At 31.2% G+C, this 17,165-nt stretch overlaps 1 protein-coding gene across 8 annotated transcripts; it reads right to left on the bottom strand.

Moving 5' to 3' along the window:
* Nucleotides 1-6,642: 6,642 nt before the first annotated feature.
* On the bottom strand, nt 6,643-10,610 carry LOC145594721 (APETALA2-like protein 3). Of its 8 annotated transcripts, none has more exons than XM_081651052.1 (10): nt 9,647-10,610; nt 9,496-9,521; nt 9,361-9,391; nt 9,096-9,183; nt 8,820-8,965; nt 8,482-8,526; nt 8,270-8,376; nt 8,003-8,139; nt 7,740-7,853; nt 6,643-7,222 (listed from the first exon to the last, which is right to left on the bottom strand). In XM_081651052.1, the coding sequence occupies exons 1-10, from the start codon at nt 10,228-10,230 to the stop codon at nt 6,956-6,958; spliced, it is 1,545 nt and encodes a 514-aa protein (XP_081507178.1). In that variant the 5' UTR covers nt 10,231-10,610; the 3' UTR covers nt 6,643-6,955. The 8 variants fall into 8 exon arrangements, with proteins under 8 accessions (XP_081507178.1, XP_081507177.1, XP_081507176.1 ...); XM_081651051.1 differs by having other exon boundaries at nt 6,643-7,219; nt 8,820-8,968; XM_081651050.1 differs by having other exon boundaries at nt 8,820-8,968.
* Between the last annotated feature and the right edge of the window lie 6,555 nt (nt 10,611-17,165).

The following is a 17,165-nucleotide window of genomic DNA, read 5'->3' on the forward strand; positions in this document are numbered from 1 at the left end:
CTAATCCAGCCATATTATATTACCAAACCTTATGGCCGTCTCAAGGAGTGCAGCAGGGTGATCCCATTGGTCCTTTGCTTTTTTGCTTTGGTTTTACATCCCCTGGTGACTTTTGATGTATGTCTTCAGGCTTGGTATTTGGATGAAGGCACTATTATTGGTGACACGTTGGTGGCGGGGAAGGTTTTACAGTTGATTATGGAAGAAGGGTCTCATTCTGGGTTATATCTTAACGTGGAAAAAAAAGAAGTTTTCTAGCCTACAAAAGACCCTTGAAGCAAGCTTGTGGGTGTTTTTCCACCTAATATATATGGCTCGACCTTTGCGTGGTATTAAGTTACTTGGTGGTCTCGCTAGTTGGTTTTAGTGGTGAGCTTGTGATGCAGAGAGTGACCAAGACCATTGCCCTTATGGATAAGGTCACTATGTTGGATGATCCTCAGTGTGATGAGCTGTTGTTACTTAGGGCATGTACCGGAGTTTCTAAACTCTACTTTGCATTGCGTGCTTGTCCTCCTAATACTTTTTAGGCGGCTCAGCGCACATTCGATGGGGCTCTTCGATCTTCCTTAGAGCGTATTGTAACTGCTTGGGGCCTGGGTTTGGTGACTGGCAGTGGCGGCTTGCCACCTTAGCATTTGCGTTTGGAGGGTTTGGTGTTTATTCCGCAGTATCTTAGTGAGGTCGCAGCCCCTAAACTCATGAATAAATTGGCAAATATATATTTCACAAAGGTTACCGCTTCTGCAGAATGTGCTTATTCTTTAACTCCTCGACAATCAGCATTATGGAAATCACAGAAGGGAGATCACACCTCTGCTTGGCTTCGGCAGTCCCTATTTGGGTCAGATGATGAACGCCAAGACTTTATCGCTGTGTGTTGTGCTACCGATTGGGTGTTCCATTGTTCTATATCACGACGTCGTACTCTGCTTGTTCAAGGGTTTTTGCTGGGGATATTTTCGGTGATCACGCTGTGCCTTATGCTGGTATTGTGGGCATTAAACATCGGCATAATGTTGTTTAGAATACCCTTGTTGATGTTTGCTATCGGTCAGAGATTTTAGTTAGAAAGGAGGTGCACATTGGGTTATCTGGAGGGAACGACGGGGCTCTCTAACTTGCAGATGTGTTACTGTATTCGTGGGATCGTAGTCGCGACGTCTGTGTTGACTTGACACGGTCTTCTCCATTGACACGGTCTGGGCTTTCTGACTTTGTTCCTGGACCGGTAGTGACTGATGCGGCCAATCAAAAGCGGGTCAAGTACAAAACCAGTTGTCGAGCAATTGGATATGGCTTCCTTCCTTTCTCGTTCTCTTCTCTTGGGGAGTTAAAAAAGGAGGTTGTTGCATTGCTGAAGTGGATCCAGAAGTTCTCGAAAACTCAGGACATTGGGGCGCGTGATGCAACTCATATCTTTACTAGAGGAATGGGGGCCCAGATTGTATTTCGGCTTCCCACTAATTTTCTATAGGTTGTATCACTTTGTACATTTTTGAGATATTATAATAATAATAATAATAATAATAATAATAATAATAATAATAATAATAATAATAATAATAATAATAATAATAATGACTATTATGCGGTTATACCATATTTCATTATGCGGTTATGAGAAAAATTAGGATCAAGTTAGTTCAGGCCCAACACTTTTTTTTTTTTACTTTTTTTTTTTTTTTTTTTTTTTTCATTTTCAGAATTTTTTAAAAAGTGTTTTGTGTTCTTTTGTCATTTTAATATTTTATTTTTTAATTATGTAGTATATGTTTTTAAAATATTTTGGGGTTCCATGTTTTAAATATATTTTTATAAATATTTTAATTATATAGTATATTTTTCTTAAATATTTTTAAATATTTGTATATACACATACATATAATAATAAATCATCAAAGATCATTAATTCGTAGTTAATAATCACTAACTAATAAGTTCAGTTCAGTTCAATTCAATTCAGTTCAGTTCAGTTCAGCTGATTTCAGTCAATAAGAATAGGCTCTAGTCTATCATAAGCTTAGTGTATATCTTCTCTAGATACCTAGCTATTGTAACCTATTACTGTACGCCTATTTAAAGGCTTCTCATATCTCAATGGAAATCATCAAGCTTTCCACTACTCATTCTTAATATCTTATACATAGTAAACAAATTTTTTTTTGAAAGCTAGTACACATGGTATCACATCTTAAGTATTTTCTTTGTCTTGAGTTAGTACTTATATACTTTACGCTTATCTTTTCCGGAGCCTAGATCAAAGTGAAGTTGCTTAATTACTGTCTTCCAAAATTGAAATATACGAGTTGCTTAATTATTCCGAGCTAGAGATCAAGTTGAAGAAAGATCTTTTAGCTCAAAATCCTAGCCTTATTCCCTTTAGGATAGCCTGGCCCATATTTATAGCACAATCTTAGCCCAATTTGTTTAATTGTTTTATCTTAGTCCGTTTTGATTTTAGTCCTTATCCGTGATTGTTTTAGCCCACTCCTTAACAATTTGGCCCAAAATTCTATATAATCATAAAGTATATTCTAGTGTCTATAATAATACTAATAATAGTTCTGCTACGCTCTAAAACTTAAAAGAACCGGGTCGAACTAATATTTCCTTAATTATAAGTTTCCGTATTTATGTAAGATAAACCGTTTCATTAAGTCAAGTTTCAATAAAGATTATGGTTTTCATATTTATTAGTATATCTATAATCTCTTCGATTCCCATTGATTCTTGAGATTCATAAACATTTCAAGAAACATTTTAAGCATTAATATGGGTTTTGTAGGAAAAGGTCACGTTAAAAGTGACAACTAACATTAAATGATGTATATTGAATTTTTTTTTTTGTTTTTCTACGGTGTATCGATTCCATTCTTTTATAAGTGGTGACATGGCACACAATCACACCAGTCACTTTATGTTCGGCCAACCACAAGGTAGACAAACTATTTATCAAATGACTTACACCTTGAAAAAAAATTTGTAGGGTTCACTTTAATAATGTGCCATAAAACTTCCAAATCTTGCGTTTAATAGCATCTATCTTATTCTTATGCTTCACTATTGCGGGCTTTGTAAAAGGGTAGGGGTGGGCTCTCCTTTGGTTGATGGCCCAATCTCATATTAATCAAGCAATCAACTACTATCGGCATAAAAATTGATGCTAGTGTTATCTCCAATTCCTTTAATACAAGGTTGGCCCCTTTTAGGTTAAATTAAGAAGACAAGACTCACAACTCACAAAAGAGTAATATAATTTGTGTAACATGCAAGGAAAGCTTTCAAAACAGTAACAACGAGAGTGACATCCTACTTAGCATGTGTTTCATGCATCTCTTTTTCATCATGAATTTGATTTTGTCATTTTCTGTCTTTTTATTAATCTTTTTGGAAATTTTCGTAATGTTTGTGGAATGGAAATGTTTCTCATTGTAGCCACTTAAATTTATATGTGATGATGACCACTATAATCTGCTCTAGCGATGGCCGGTGGCCGGTGCGGAACCTGAACTCTTATTATCTAACACATGCAAGAAATTTTATCCTTGTTAATCTCGTTTTAATTGGCTTGTAAATAGATTGACCTTAGTGATAAAGATTTTAAATATTTCACCCATGAGACATTTAGAATTGATATAATGACAAATTTCACTTTTTATGTGTAATCCATAACTAACTGAAATTCACATAATATGATTAGAAAAAAATAATTAGAAAAAAATGATTAGAATCACAACTTGTCAGTACCATTATACTATTGTATGTGTCTGTAATAGGTGTATTATACAGAAAACCTAATGTCATATTTATGAGCATTAAACAAAAAATGTTCACAAGTAACTAAGGAAAAATTGGGTTGCAAGCTAGGATGTAACCTAATTAATTTTTATTGACCAACAAATTAAGGAGAAATTAAGGAACCACGTAATCATCTTATTTTCCATTTATGTTGATGGTTTTTCAAATGGTTGGTTACTCCTTTTGGTCTATTGTTTTGGATCACATTTTTAATTTGGATGTTCCGAATCATAATATATGTCACCTTAACGTCTGAAAACTAAACTCCATTGTGCATTTTTTTTTCTTCATAATTAATCAATGATAATAAAATTAGATGTTTGTTCTCAATTACGGTTAAATGAACCATACAAAAGATATTTATTGTAACTAGATGGAGCACATTTGAATTTTTTTTTTTTTTTTGCCCTAATTATTAGATAATAAAAACATTTTCCATCAATAATAACTCGATCATGTGGTTGTAATGATAACATTTTCCATCACAGAGGGCGTGGACAAGGAGCCAACTGTAGAGAAATCTTACACCACATAAAATTGTTGGTTGGGCATAGCTGTATTATGTGTGTATATTAGTGTAATAAGTGTATAGTGTATTATCATTATTATTATTAGTTAAGTAAATTTAAGACTAGCTACTTGTCAAAAAAAAAAAAAAAAAGAGGCTACATGTCAGGTCGGCACACATTGCTTCACTAGTCAATTGTGAGCTCTTGTCAAAAACTTACTTTTTCTAATTAAATTTATGTTTAATAATAAGGGAGTGTGACAAGTTTTGAGGAAGGGCTTAATGACTAAACTTTGTTTTCGAGGAAAAAAAAAACATATTATTGATTATCATCAATATTCAATACCCTATTAAATTATTTATACAATACAACATAGGATCGCGTAAGAAACAAGATTTCTTACACAACATAAAATATAATTTCATTTTTCGAAAGTATGTAAACACCTTAAACTATCTAATAAGAATATAAGATACTTAATTTTTTTTTTTTTTTTTTTTTTTGAAGACTAATAAGATACTATTCTAATATCAACACTATGATAGTTCTATCTTGATACATCATACTTGTATTATTTTTGCTAGATACTATCCTAAGATCTATATACATGGAAAATATTTTTATCATAGTAATATAATTTGTATATTCCTATATTACTAACATATGTGTGTTGTTATATTAATCCGAAATTCAGTGTTCTAAACTTAACTTTTATAATTAGCTTTAAAATGATCTTAGGTATAGTAGCTCTTAAATTATCAACATTATCTTAATTGAACCTTTTTTTTTTTTTTTTTTTTTGAGAACTCTTAATTGAACTTGTTAATTAATTGTAATCTGAACTTTTTTTTTTTTCCTAAAATTAAGTGGAAATATAAGAGGATGAACCTAACATCATACTTCTTTAAATGTGTTTGTATATATAATTCCTCATGCGCAAATATTGAAATATTCCCATTAACCAAATTTAGGCATTAATAATTTTATTTAATTGAAAAATTATAATGAAATGATAATTTTATTGTACTTTATATGTGAGACAAATCCAACTGATCCACAAGATAGTTAGTATTGACGTAATATATATCGTAATAGGTAGACAATCAAAGAAAAGTAGATTATTGATATTGTAATTCAAACAATAGATGAAGTTTTCAATATATAATTGAGAAGATGAAATAGGAATGAAGTTTTTGTATTATTTAAAAATTTCGATTAATAGATTACTTCGTATTATATTAGGTAATATTCCACATACTCCATAATAGACAGATTTTGCTTTAATTATCACGAGTACAAGTTAGTATTAAATTGATCAAATAAAATAATATTTATCTTAAAATATTACTCAAATACGATATCATATGATATTTTTGTTCCTTTCTTCATTTTCCTCTCCATTCTTCTCTCCCTATTCCAATGCCATCACCCTTCCACCTACCACGCCATAGCCATTTCACTCATCGCCTTCTCCCCTCCATTTTTTTCATCTTTTTACTCACTTTGCTTTTAAAATCGTATATTTTTTTCTCCGCTTTGACAAGGGTATCTTTTGTAGATGCCCTCGCCTAAGTGGAGGCATATATAGTTAACAAATGATACTACCATTTTATGGATTGCATCACTTCTAGATAAAAATAGAAAAAGGTTATTGTAGTTATATTTCAACTCGGAGAAAATAGCTACCTAATTTCAATAATGTTGCTGAAAGGAACTAATTGGAGGGATTAATAAGTTGAATTGGTTGAGATTTTTGAGAGAGATCGTTAAACTAATTTCAATAATGTTGCTTACTATCCATTCTATTCCATAATGTTGATTAAATTTACCTAAATCAACATTCAAAATGATCAGCTCAAAATGAGTTGCGTAAATTCCAAAGATTTAATTAGTTAGTAGAGTCCTTAATCAAACCGTTCATCCAAAATTTGCGATCAAAGCTCATTTGGATAAAAAACTTTATGCACTTCAATCTTTACACACAACAAAAAGCTCTTCAAAATCTAGATTTAGACTGTATGTGATTCCTGTAAATTACAATTTTTGTATGCAAATAAAGTCTCACGAATTAAAACACTATCTCTCTATCTGACTGGCAAAAAGAATCTAATCTTCTTACAACAAAATCTTGCAGCTTGCGTGACAATACAATGTCATTGAAAGCCTAAGCCACCAATATTAGATGACAACATTCAGAAGCAAAGTTACTTTGTCACAAACATTACTACTTTGGAAATATCACAAGAATCATGCAAATTCTGTGCTCAATCACCTTCAACTTTATAAAGAATATGGAATCACAAATATGGAAGAAAAAATGGGAAATAGGAGCTGAATAATTAAGCTCTTAGTTGATTGTAATTTTATCAATTTGCAGTTGTATCATAGATACAGATTAGTCCTGCTCCTGCAGCAAATTTATATGCACAAATTATGCGCGTCACAAACTTGTGATATACACTTGGAAAAATTTAAATTTAAATCGAACTTCTATATATAGCTATCAATATAAGTATTCATTCATTCGTATTTATATATATATATATTATGTTCAGCTTCCATAGCTTTGCAACCCATGCCATTTCATCTTAGAAATGTTGATGAAGTAGCATTGGAAAAAACCTGTCAAAGGCAGTGGCCTTGTGTCATCTACCGCGACCTTGATTATTATTAGTTTGAAAGTCGTTTTGTAAGTTGGCAAAAGGATAACTGGCCGAAGAAGTGGTGGTGGTAGAAAACGATGAGAATCCTGATGATGCTGCAGTTGAAAACTGTTGGACTTGGTTTGCAGTACCACCAACTCCACCTCCACTTCCTCCTTGACCTTGGTTTTGCATGTACCATGCCCAATTTGGTAGTCTTGCCGAGGCTGCCATTGCCTCTAGCTTTTGTTGATCACCAACGCGGTCCTGCTAAAATTGATTTAAATCCAAGTTAGTTATATATAATAGCTTGAACTTTAAGTTCCAATCACATATCAGAAAATAACTGTAAAATAAGTCCTAGAAAACTCGTGATCAAAGTTCTAAAATTGGAAGCCAATGAACAAAATCTTAAGCATGATCATACTGCAAAGTAAAATTCTCAACGCGTATCAACAATTGCTTAGAAACTTTCTTCAAATTCGAAGTATTCACAGGTCACACTAAACATTATATTCACATACTATGTAAATTTTTATCATGTCCTTAGCAGAATTACATCTGCATACTACCTATTAGGCCAACACCGAACTGTAAATTAAGACGGATTAACTAAAGTTTAACCAATTGATCTTCCTCCTATTGTGTGCACGTTTATTTTAGGTTTGTTTGATCAAATTTGAACAATAACAGCTTCTCTAGCGTGTATGTTCTTATAATGCAGTCAAAATAGGCCAAACATATACTTCGTAAGAATCAAACTGATGAATAAACAAACTAGATGTACCTCATAAATGGCAGACCGACCTGGTGGTAAACCAGACAACATAGTAGTAGATTGTCTCGATGGCAATGGCTGACCATAGAGCGGAGGTGCACCAGGAGTAAAGTAACCCCCATTCTGTCAAGATAACGTGATTAAGTCCATTAACAACATTGAATTCGTATATAGTGGAGTATTCAAAGAATCAAGAACTGAATTGTCTCAAAGGGATATTTCTAATTCTCTGAAACGCATCAGTAAGATATTCGAGACTATCTGTTTCTTACCACAGGCCATTTTCCGTTGGCAAGGTGAAGAGGTGGATGAAGAGTATGTGATTCTCCAGGACCCTTATCGTTGTTTCCTTTAGGACCGTCTAAGGTGATCGATATTCCAAGATTCAGGTCAAGATTTTGCCCATCACCTGCCAAAAGCAAACATTGATTCCACTCAATTAAACACCAAAAGTAAACAAAATTGTGATCCCTTTGGAATCAAAACCAAATCGATCATGTATTACTAAACGAACATAACAACTTTAAAAAGATATATACCCTCGTTGTTAGCTTGCATTATCGGTATCTGGCCATCATACGAGCTAGGATCAAAATTTGTGACCGCATCCCTCCCATTACATTGTATAGCAGCCTTATCATAAGCCCTGCACCACCATAGGGCATTGCGTGTTAATCGATCATTAAACACACAAAACTCGAAAAATCAGAGTTTCAAGGAGTTTTGTAAAAATTTATGGTCATAAAAGGACCTTGCGGCTTCTACTTCGCTGTCGAATAAGCCAAGATATATATACCTGCAACCAAGCATAACCGCGCCCACTGATAAACACTAGGTTCCTCAATTATCTTCCTCTTATATACCCTTTTCACATTATTATTGTGATTATTATACCCTCTTACTACTTATTAACACTAGTCTACTACTACTACCTTGGGCTGTCTAACTACGAATTAACATGCAAAAAACGCGCTAATATTAATCTAAACCGATGCAATACATTACAATCAAAGAGTTAAAATACAATTATATGTACAATTTTATGTGTAACGCCAAATTTTATTGTATGCCAAATTTTATGTGCCTTACTTCTTGCCAAGGAATTGTCCCATTCTAGCTTCCCATCGGCCACATTTGTGAAGTGTAACGCCTCTATACCTCGAACTACCCCGGGAGAAGCCGGTGCTTTGGCGCCGAAGGATGTGCACAAATTCTTCCTTGCTTAAGTTTTTCATCTGCTGTTAATCACAAGTCCATAATCATATGGTGTATTAATTATCAATGATCAATCATGTTATTATCACTAATTAAACAGGCATATTTAATTATTAAGGTTGTGTTTAATTAACTTGTTTGAAACTTTACCTGTTTCATATCATCTTCATAATCAGCAATGGTAAAATTTATATCAGCATCAACTCCTCTGAATTTAATTGCTGCCCTATCATATGCCCTGAAATTCAATAAAAAAAAACACGTTAAATATAATACGGTTTTGATATACGCAATCCTAAAGGCCTAGATACAAGCAAATTTTAACGATTTTGATATACGCAATCCTAAAGGCCTGAATATCCGAAAATTTTAAACGATTTTTATATACGCAATCCTAAAGGCTTAGATTAAGTACCTAGCAGCAGCATGAGCAGTGTCAAATCCACCTGAAAAATGCCATGCAAAATCCAAGAAAATAAATTAGAAAAACATTTACCAATAAAAATTAAATCTCAATCAAAATTATATAATCATAGATCATTAAACTTACCCAAATACACTTGTTTCCCACAATCCCTGTAACAAAAAAAATTACCACACCAAAAAAAGTCAGACAAACCCATTTTAAAATAAACCAAAATAATTCAAATTACTAAAATAATTAAAATAATAATTTAAAATGACTAAAATAATTTTATTACCAAATATGTGACTCCCATCTGCCGGTTCTCCGGTAAAACGTGACACCTCTATATTGAGAACTCCTTGACCTGGGTCCCCTCCTACTTCTCCTAACCTGTTGTTTAGCATTATTCTGTTGATCCGAACCTACACCCGAACCCGAACCTGAACCCGAACCTAATACCGAAAGATTCAGCCACTGATTATTATTAACATTACTTTGAGTTGGCGTGGTTCGGGTCATCGAAGACGATGATCCGAGCCTAAGAAGCTCCATTCCTCGGGTTCCGTCCCCGGCTCCGCTACCACTTCCGCCATTTAACCCGCCGTGATCAGCCTCATTCATCGGAAAAAGTTGCCGGGTTACAACCGGGGAAACTTCCTCTGTTCGTTGCTTTGAGAAGAAGTCAAACTCGCCGGCGCCGGAGATCGGAGACTCGTCGGCGGCGGCGTTGACGAGGGAAGATGCTGAGGAAGTTCCTGAGAGCTCAGTATTAGTTGCTGAACCTTCGTCTTTCATGGAGTTTTCTCTCTCCTCTTTATTCATTGAGTTGTTATTGTTGTTAGTATTATTGTTAGCTACACCAATGTTGAGATCAAGCATTTTAGCTGATTAAATTTCAAAAAAACTACAGAAATCAAATACCCAGAAAAAATAATCAATACCCAGATTCTCAAACTCGGAGATAATCGCTTGATTTTGATTTAATTTTAGCTGTGATTTTCTCTCTCTAAAACAGAGTTTTGGTGATGATGATAATAACAGTGGTTTTGTTATTACAGTGTTGGAAAAAATGGTTGTTAGACATGGAAATTCGTGAGAAGATGAAGAAAAATGGATTTAGAGAGAGAAAGTTAGGTAAGAGAAGAGATTGAAGTAACAACAATGGAGATTTTGATTTGATTTTTGAAGAAGAAGAGAAAAAAATGAAGAGAGAGAAAGTAGAAGAAGAAGAGGGGCACCGGCCAAAGGGGTGAGACGTGTGAGAGAGAATACAACGTTTTTTATTGGTTGATATATATAGAAATTATATGTAAAATAAATACAACTTATGTATATAGTATAAAATAAATTAAAAAAAATTAAAGTAGGTACTTTAATTATTTAATGAATAATACTAGTATATGAAAATAGAAAAAATGTTATTTCAACAATTTTACCCTTAAGGAAGGGGTAGTAGATAGGTAGCTTTTTTAGGTATTACCTCTAGTGTACTAAAATTGGAATTAATTCTATATTCTTGGCTTCTTGTATGCAAATTGGGGGGGTTGTACTACTAAAAATAATAAACGTGATAAGACTATGAATGAGTGAGTGTGATGTGGATGTGTTATTTAATTGTGTTGTTGACTTTTATGATTAGGGATATTGTTTAGTGTTAATTATATAATTTGGTTGCCAATAATCATTTTTAACTACCTAGTTATGATGATGATATAGATTATTCCTTAAATATGCTATTAGTTAATCTAGTGGATTAGTACTTTGTTTGTGAATTAGGGATTGTGTCATCTTGGTGCGCTACGTGGCTAATGTAAATAGCGCAACATGTATATATTATCATATATTATCGTATGATTCCTTAATATGTTAGTCTTATTATATTATGTAGTAACATATTTTCTCCTAAATGTAAGTTCTAGGGAAATTTTCAATGAAATTTGTATAAATATGATTAATATTTCATTTTTTATTTTTTTCGTCTAATTCCTTAATATGTTCGCCGTACTATATTATATAGTAACGAATTTTCTCCTAATAGTAAGTTGTATGGAAATTTTCAATGAAATGAAATTTGTATAAAAATGATTAATACTTTTTTTTTCTTTTTTTTTTCCACATTATATATTATCCTCTAAATATTAATGTATTACTTCATACATTAATAATCTTACATATATCTCGTGCGCACACAAAGGCCTCTTTATTTTTGATGATTTTAATGAAGATTACAGTATAGGACTCCCAAATAAATTTTGACATCACATCAAGAGTTTGCAACCCTTCCAATTTTGAGATCAACTTACTATTCAATTGAAGTGGGTCAGTCCAACTAGGAACCCGATTTGAATTGTGAATCAGAAAATTTTCGATCCGAAAAAAAATCCTGATATTTGATTTTATGGGTAGTCAAAATTTTGATGTAGAAACTAGATAGTTGTCCTATACAAACAACTCAATAAACCTTTTTTTTTTAATGAAATATTCCCTTTAATTCTAATTCTTTTTCCCATTTAGAGTTGAGAAATAAATTTTTAAAAGTGAATCTTATTAGAAAAAAATTGTAATATTTAAATCAAATATTTTCACTTTTTAAAATAATAATAATAAGTAACAATAAAAAAAAATTAAAAAAAAAAAAAGAACAAGTTAATTAATGCATGCGGTGATTGGCCGAGAATGAAGATTTACTTTTACTAGTAAAATTAACTTGGAATTTATGTATTGATTACAATATGTTTATATTGCTTACTCATTCCCCTCAAAAAAAAAAAAAAAAAAAAAAAATTGCTTACTCCATATAATATGTCAAATGAGGGCACATCCCCCCAAGGTAAAAGGTAAATTTGTTACCAATGTGAATGATCCAATGTTACAAGCCAAACTCATTTCATAATCTCTCCAATTGTAAAGAGTAAGTTGCAATTACTCTTTACAATTGGATTTTATTTGATTCGTCTTAATGAGTAGGTTAATAATATTTAATAAATACATGCATTAGTCTTTTATTAATGTGCAACTAATGATTTTTATGGTCAAAGTTTTGTATTGACTTTGAGCACAGTAAAAAAAAAAAAAAAAAACTTTTCAAAACTGAAGGAGTATTATAACGTTCCAACTACAAAAGAAAGTCAATGGCTCAACATTTTATCAGAGTTAAATATGATTGTATTAAGAATTAAAATCAATCTTTATTTTAATATTTTAAATCCCAACTGTATGTAGTTTTTTGACAAGAACTGTATGTAGTTTTGAATAGGCTCATATTCATTTTAATAAGAGAAATACAAACTTTTAATCTACACATGTGCTAAATATATCAAATACACCCTATAAAGTTTTTCAAAATGTTTGATGTAATCTAGTGCACCTTAGATTAAGAAGTTGTGGCATATATGTAAGTATGTAACGGTTTATGTGATCCCTATCAATATCTAGTGGCTAACAATACTTCTATGAATGGACAAAATTCCAAGTCATTCAACCCTTTCACACTTTTAGCAGAATGAATATAGTGCAAGGGTTTACATCTGGCCCCTTGTAAGGATTTTAATAGATTATACAACGCACAAAAAATGGTTCAATCATACAAGCACTAAATGACATTAAATTGTATAAATACTACGCTATTGTTGAAAAATTTAATTAATTAGGTGGATATAAAATAAAATAAACTTAAAAAGCAAGGAAAAGCTAGTTTGGATGTAACCATACAAAGATACAATAGTATAGTAGTCCATAAAATTAGATCTTTACAATAAATGACCAAAATAAATTTATTTATTTTATTAATGGTTAGAGTGTAATGCTTGATCACAAAAGAAAAATGACAATTCTTGTACGTTTGGGGACCATTAATTATATTGATAACAACAATAATTGTAGTCTTGATTCCTTTATGAACGCCAAGCTCAGGATATAGACAAATGGGGTTATCAAAAATCTCCAAAGATTTTTTTGTGTGAACTATCAATATTTTATTTTTTGTAAAAGGAAAATTCACATGAATCACATGCTTACTTTTTTGGAAAAATCAAATCACAATACTATTATGAGTAATTTACCATTTTGGGTCATCGTACTACTTTAGGTAAACCTAATTATATTGGTCTTGATCATATAAAATGAGCCTTACTTTGGAGGATTTTAACTACCTTTGACTGATAAATTAATTTCACATGTATTTGGACCTCTTTATGTAGTTATGTAAGAGGTCGGTAACTATTCCAACTTCACACAACTTCACACTTCCTTAAATAGTCAAACATGTCAACTTAGGTAGAAGATTCATGAAAGAATTTGGTGTCAATTAACTATTTACCTCGTGTTAGGTGGGTGAATTATGTATATCATGGTAGAACTCACGCATTTTTACCATGAGGTTGAAATAAAGATCCAATTCTCATTTCACTAAGTTTATGATCAAGTATCGTGATATTTTTTTTCTACACATAATAACATTTAGTAATCTAAAATTCTGAATATTGTTAAGGTTTTGAATTTGTGGACTTCTACTACAATCTCTCTCACATAGGCCACCGTGTCAATGCATGCTCAAACAGACATAATATCATCACTTTTCTTGTACAAACAATTTTCACTCTAGTTTAGTTATCTTTTATTGAACAAACTTATGTTAGTCAAAAATCGAATAATTAGCTTAGATGTTAATTTTATAAGGGAGTTTTTAGTCCTTGAGCAAACTAGGAGGCCAATTATGGACTTATATATGGTGTTACAAAACTTTTGTACGAAGTATATTTTTGCACTCAATTAGCTGGCAAAAGTCCTTTATACAGACTAATTAATATTTAGTTGTACAAGCAAAATATTTATCATTGCTTTTAGGTTAACTTTAAGTTTTTAATAAATTTAGGTCAGCTAATAACTCTTAATTATCAAATTTCACTAACCGTTGCAGTCTGTTAGTCTTAATTATGCATACCAACTACTTAACATAAAATTGGATTCAATATACATGCATCAAAGTAAAATTGGCCGCATAAAATTTGATCAGCTAACTAAACATTGTCTTTAATTAGTTTAAAATTGGATTCAATAATTACATTTGTTTACTCTATAGTTTGTTATTAAAATTCTTCAACATAATAAAAGGAGAAATATCACAGAAAGAGGTTTACATCCACAACTTTAATTTACTACTATTATTCATAAAATAAAGATGTTCCCATTATAATCTTACATGTATTATAATATGAATGTTTTAACTACTTTACTCCGATATCAAACAATGAAATTTTTTCCTTGGAGGCGGATGCGCGATGCTCCGTGTATCCGGTTTTTTTTTTTTTTTTTTTTTTTTTTTTTTTTTTAAAAGGCGGAATGAACATATAGTTGTTCAATGAAGAACATATAGTTGTTTTGTAAAGAACATATATCTATTTTATAAAGAACTCAGCTTTGTGTTTTTTTATTTATATATCTAAAGAACATCCGTAATATTAATAAAGAACATGATAATATAATGTAATGAATATTATTTGCATTGTATTCAACCACCATAATCTAAAGACAAAATATAGAGAACATTTCAAATAACAATTAATATTATGTCACAAATAAAAGTATATTATACTGACAATCAAAGAACATGAAGATAAAGACATTATTATTGTTTATTGTATTTTAATAGTAAGTTCTTTTCATTGTAACTATATACATACATATAATATGTTCATCCGCTTTATTAAACATTTCACTCTAGGTATATGTTCATTGTATTTTAATAGTATATTCTTTTCATTGTAACTATATAGACATGTTCATTACGTTTCTATAATTTGTTCATCTACTTTATAGAATATGAAAAAGAACATTATACTGTATTTTAATGTACATTGTATTATTTAGATCTACAACTTTAGCTGAATTTGTTAATTTGCATGCTTGCTTTCTTTATTCAAAATGTAATAATTGGTCGGTCTTTTTCAAGAACTTCATATGATTTCTCATTGCAACACCAAAACCACATATATCACAAATTTAATTACACCAAAAACTTGCAAAATCTAACAATCGAACTCAAATTGAACAACTATGCATGTCGAAATTGTACTTACCTTTTGTTTTCGTTAGCCATCTTGAACAATTTTGCACCAAGAAGCTTGAAATTTATGATTTTTTTCTTAAGGTTTGGTGAACTTGAAGTGGTTTTCAGTTTTTTCTTTTTTAGGAGAGAAATCTTCTAGAGAGAGTGTACTGTATAGTTTGAAATGATTTAAAATTACTGTAATGGTAAAAAATTAATTACTATTTATCTTTTCCCCTTTTTAGAAAGAAGAAGCTCAAACTAACTCATGTACATTAGAATTGAACATTATGTTCTTTTCTACAGCCATGTTGCCCATGTATATTATGATACAACATGATGTACATTTCGCAGCGGATGCACCATACGGATCATGATCCGCCTGCAGGAACGACATATTGAAAAAACAATTCTTAAGCAATTCCTCCTAAACCATTCAAAAAATTGAAAACACCTTGATTTAAAAAATTCCTTAAAAAGAGTTTCATCTAATCATATCGCAAAATTAACTTCACACCATTACAAAGAAAAAATTAAAGTACAGTTTTTAAAAAAAAATTCATATCATTCCGTACAAATTCACAATGCATTGATCCATTATCCTTTGCATTTTTACAGGTACACTAAATGGTAATTAATATTTTTTTTTTCTTTCATAGCAACATTTTATATCTAAATATTAAAAGGCGTTTCTAATAAAGGATACACGCCACGTGTCACCCCTCTCTTACACCTAGAAGATGCCACATCATCAAGGAGAATTGGTACATGTTAATTTAAGAATGTTTATGTCAAGAATTGAACTCTGGTCCATTAGAAAATAAATAAGAAGTCATACCAGTTTTGCAACCTAACACTTTTGTTTATTTATTCTTCTTAAAAAAAATTTAATGTATGGCATGATTTTTTTTTATTTATATATATACAATTATTATCTTCAACTAAATTTATAATAAAAATATTTAAGATTATTTTTTCAAAAAAAAAATATTTAAGATTAGTAGAATGCATGAAAACTAAAATACGAAGTAAGGAATATTTGACGTATAAACCCGGGACATCGCTTAGGCTAAACACTAATTTATATCTTAAAAAAAAAGTTTTCATTCATAGCGTATACTACATCTATTCCTAAAATTTGTTTCTTATACGTATAAAATATCTATTATTTAGAGGAATCAATTTATCAACTTTTCATCATAACCCTCCAAACAATACCCTTAGGGCCTGTTCTCATTGACTGAACTCAGATGAACAGAACTGAACTGAACTGAAATGAATATTTTATAAGAGAAGGAAATTAGGAGCTGAACTGAGCTAAGCTGAGCTGCACTGAACTGAACAGAATTTCAACGTATGAAAACAGGCCCTTAATTCTCACATTTTGTTAGATTCATCATTATTTTAATTTGTAAATTTTAAACATTTGTGCATCAAGACATGTACATTATAGTAATACATAAATAGAACAATTTTTTTTTTTTTTTAATTTTTGACCCAACTTTTAAGCTCCAAATCCTTAATATATATACACAATTACTCTTAAAAATTTAAAAATATTAACAAGAAATCAAAATCTCTCCAAAAAATAAATAGACATCTAATTGAGACAACTTTCTCATTATTTCTACTTCCACTGCTAAGATACTTACTCTTCGTAAATTGAGATATCTTAACACGAGTATTGTCGGTAAATGCTTAGGGGGGTGTAAATGAGCTAATACATTCACGAACAAATTCAGTTAGAACTCACCAAAACTTGAACAAC

The sequence above is a fragment of the Chenopodium album genome, chromosome 19 (assembly GCF_948465745.1).
Source record: "Chenopodium album chromosome 19, dcCheAlbu1.1, whole genome shotgun sequence".
Classification (NCBI taxonomy): Eukaryota; Viridiplantae; Streptophyta; class Magnoliopsida; order Caryophyllales; family Amaranthaceae; genus Chenopodium; species Chenopodium album.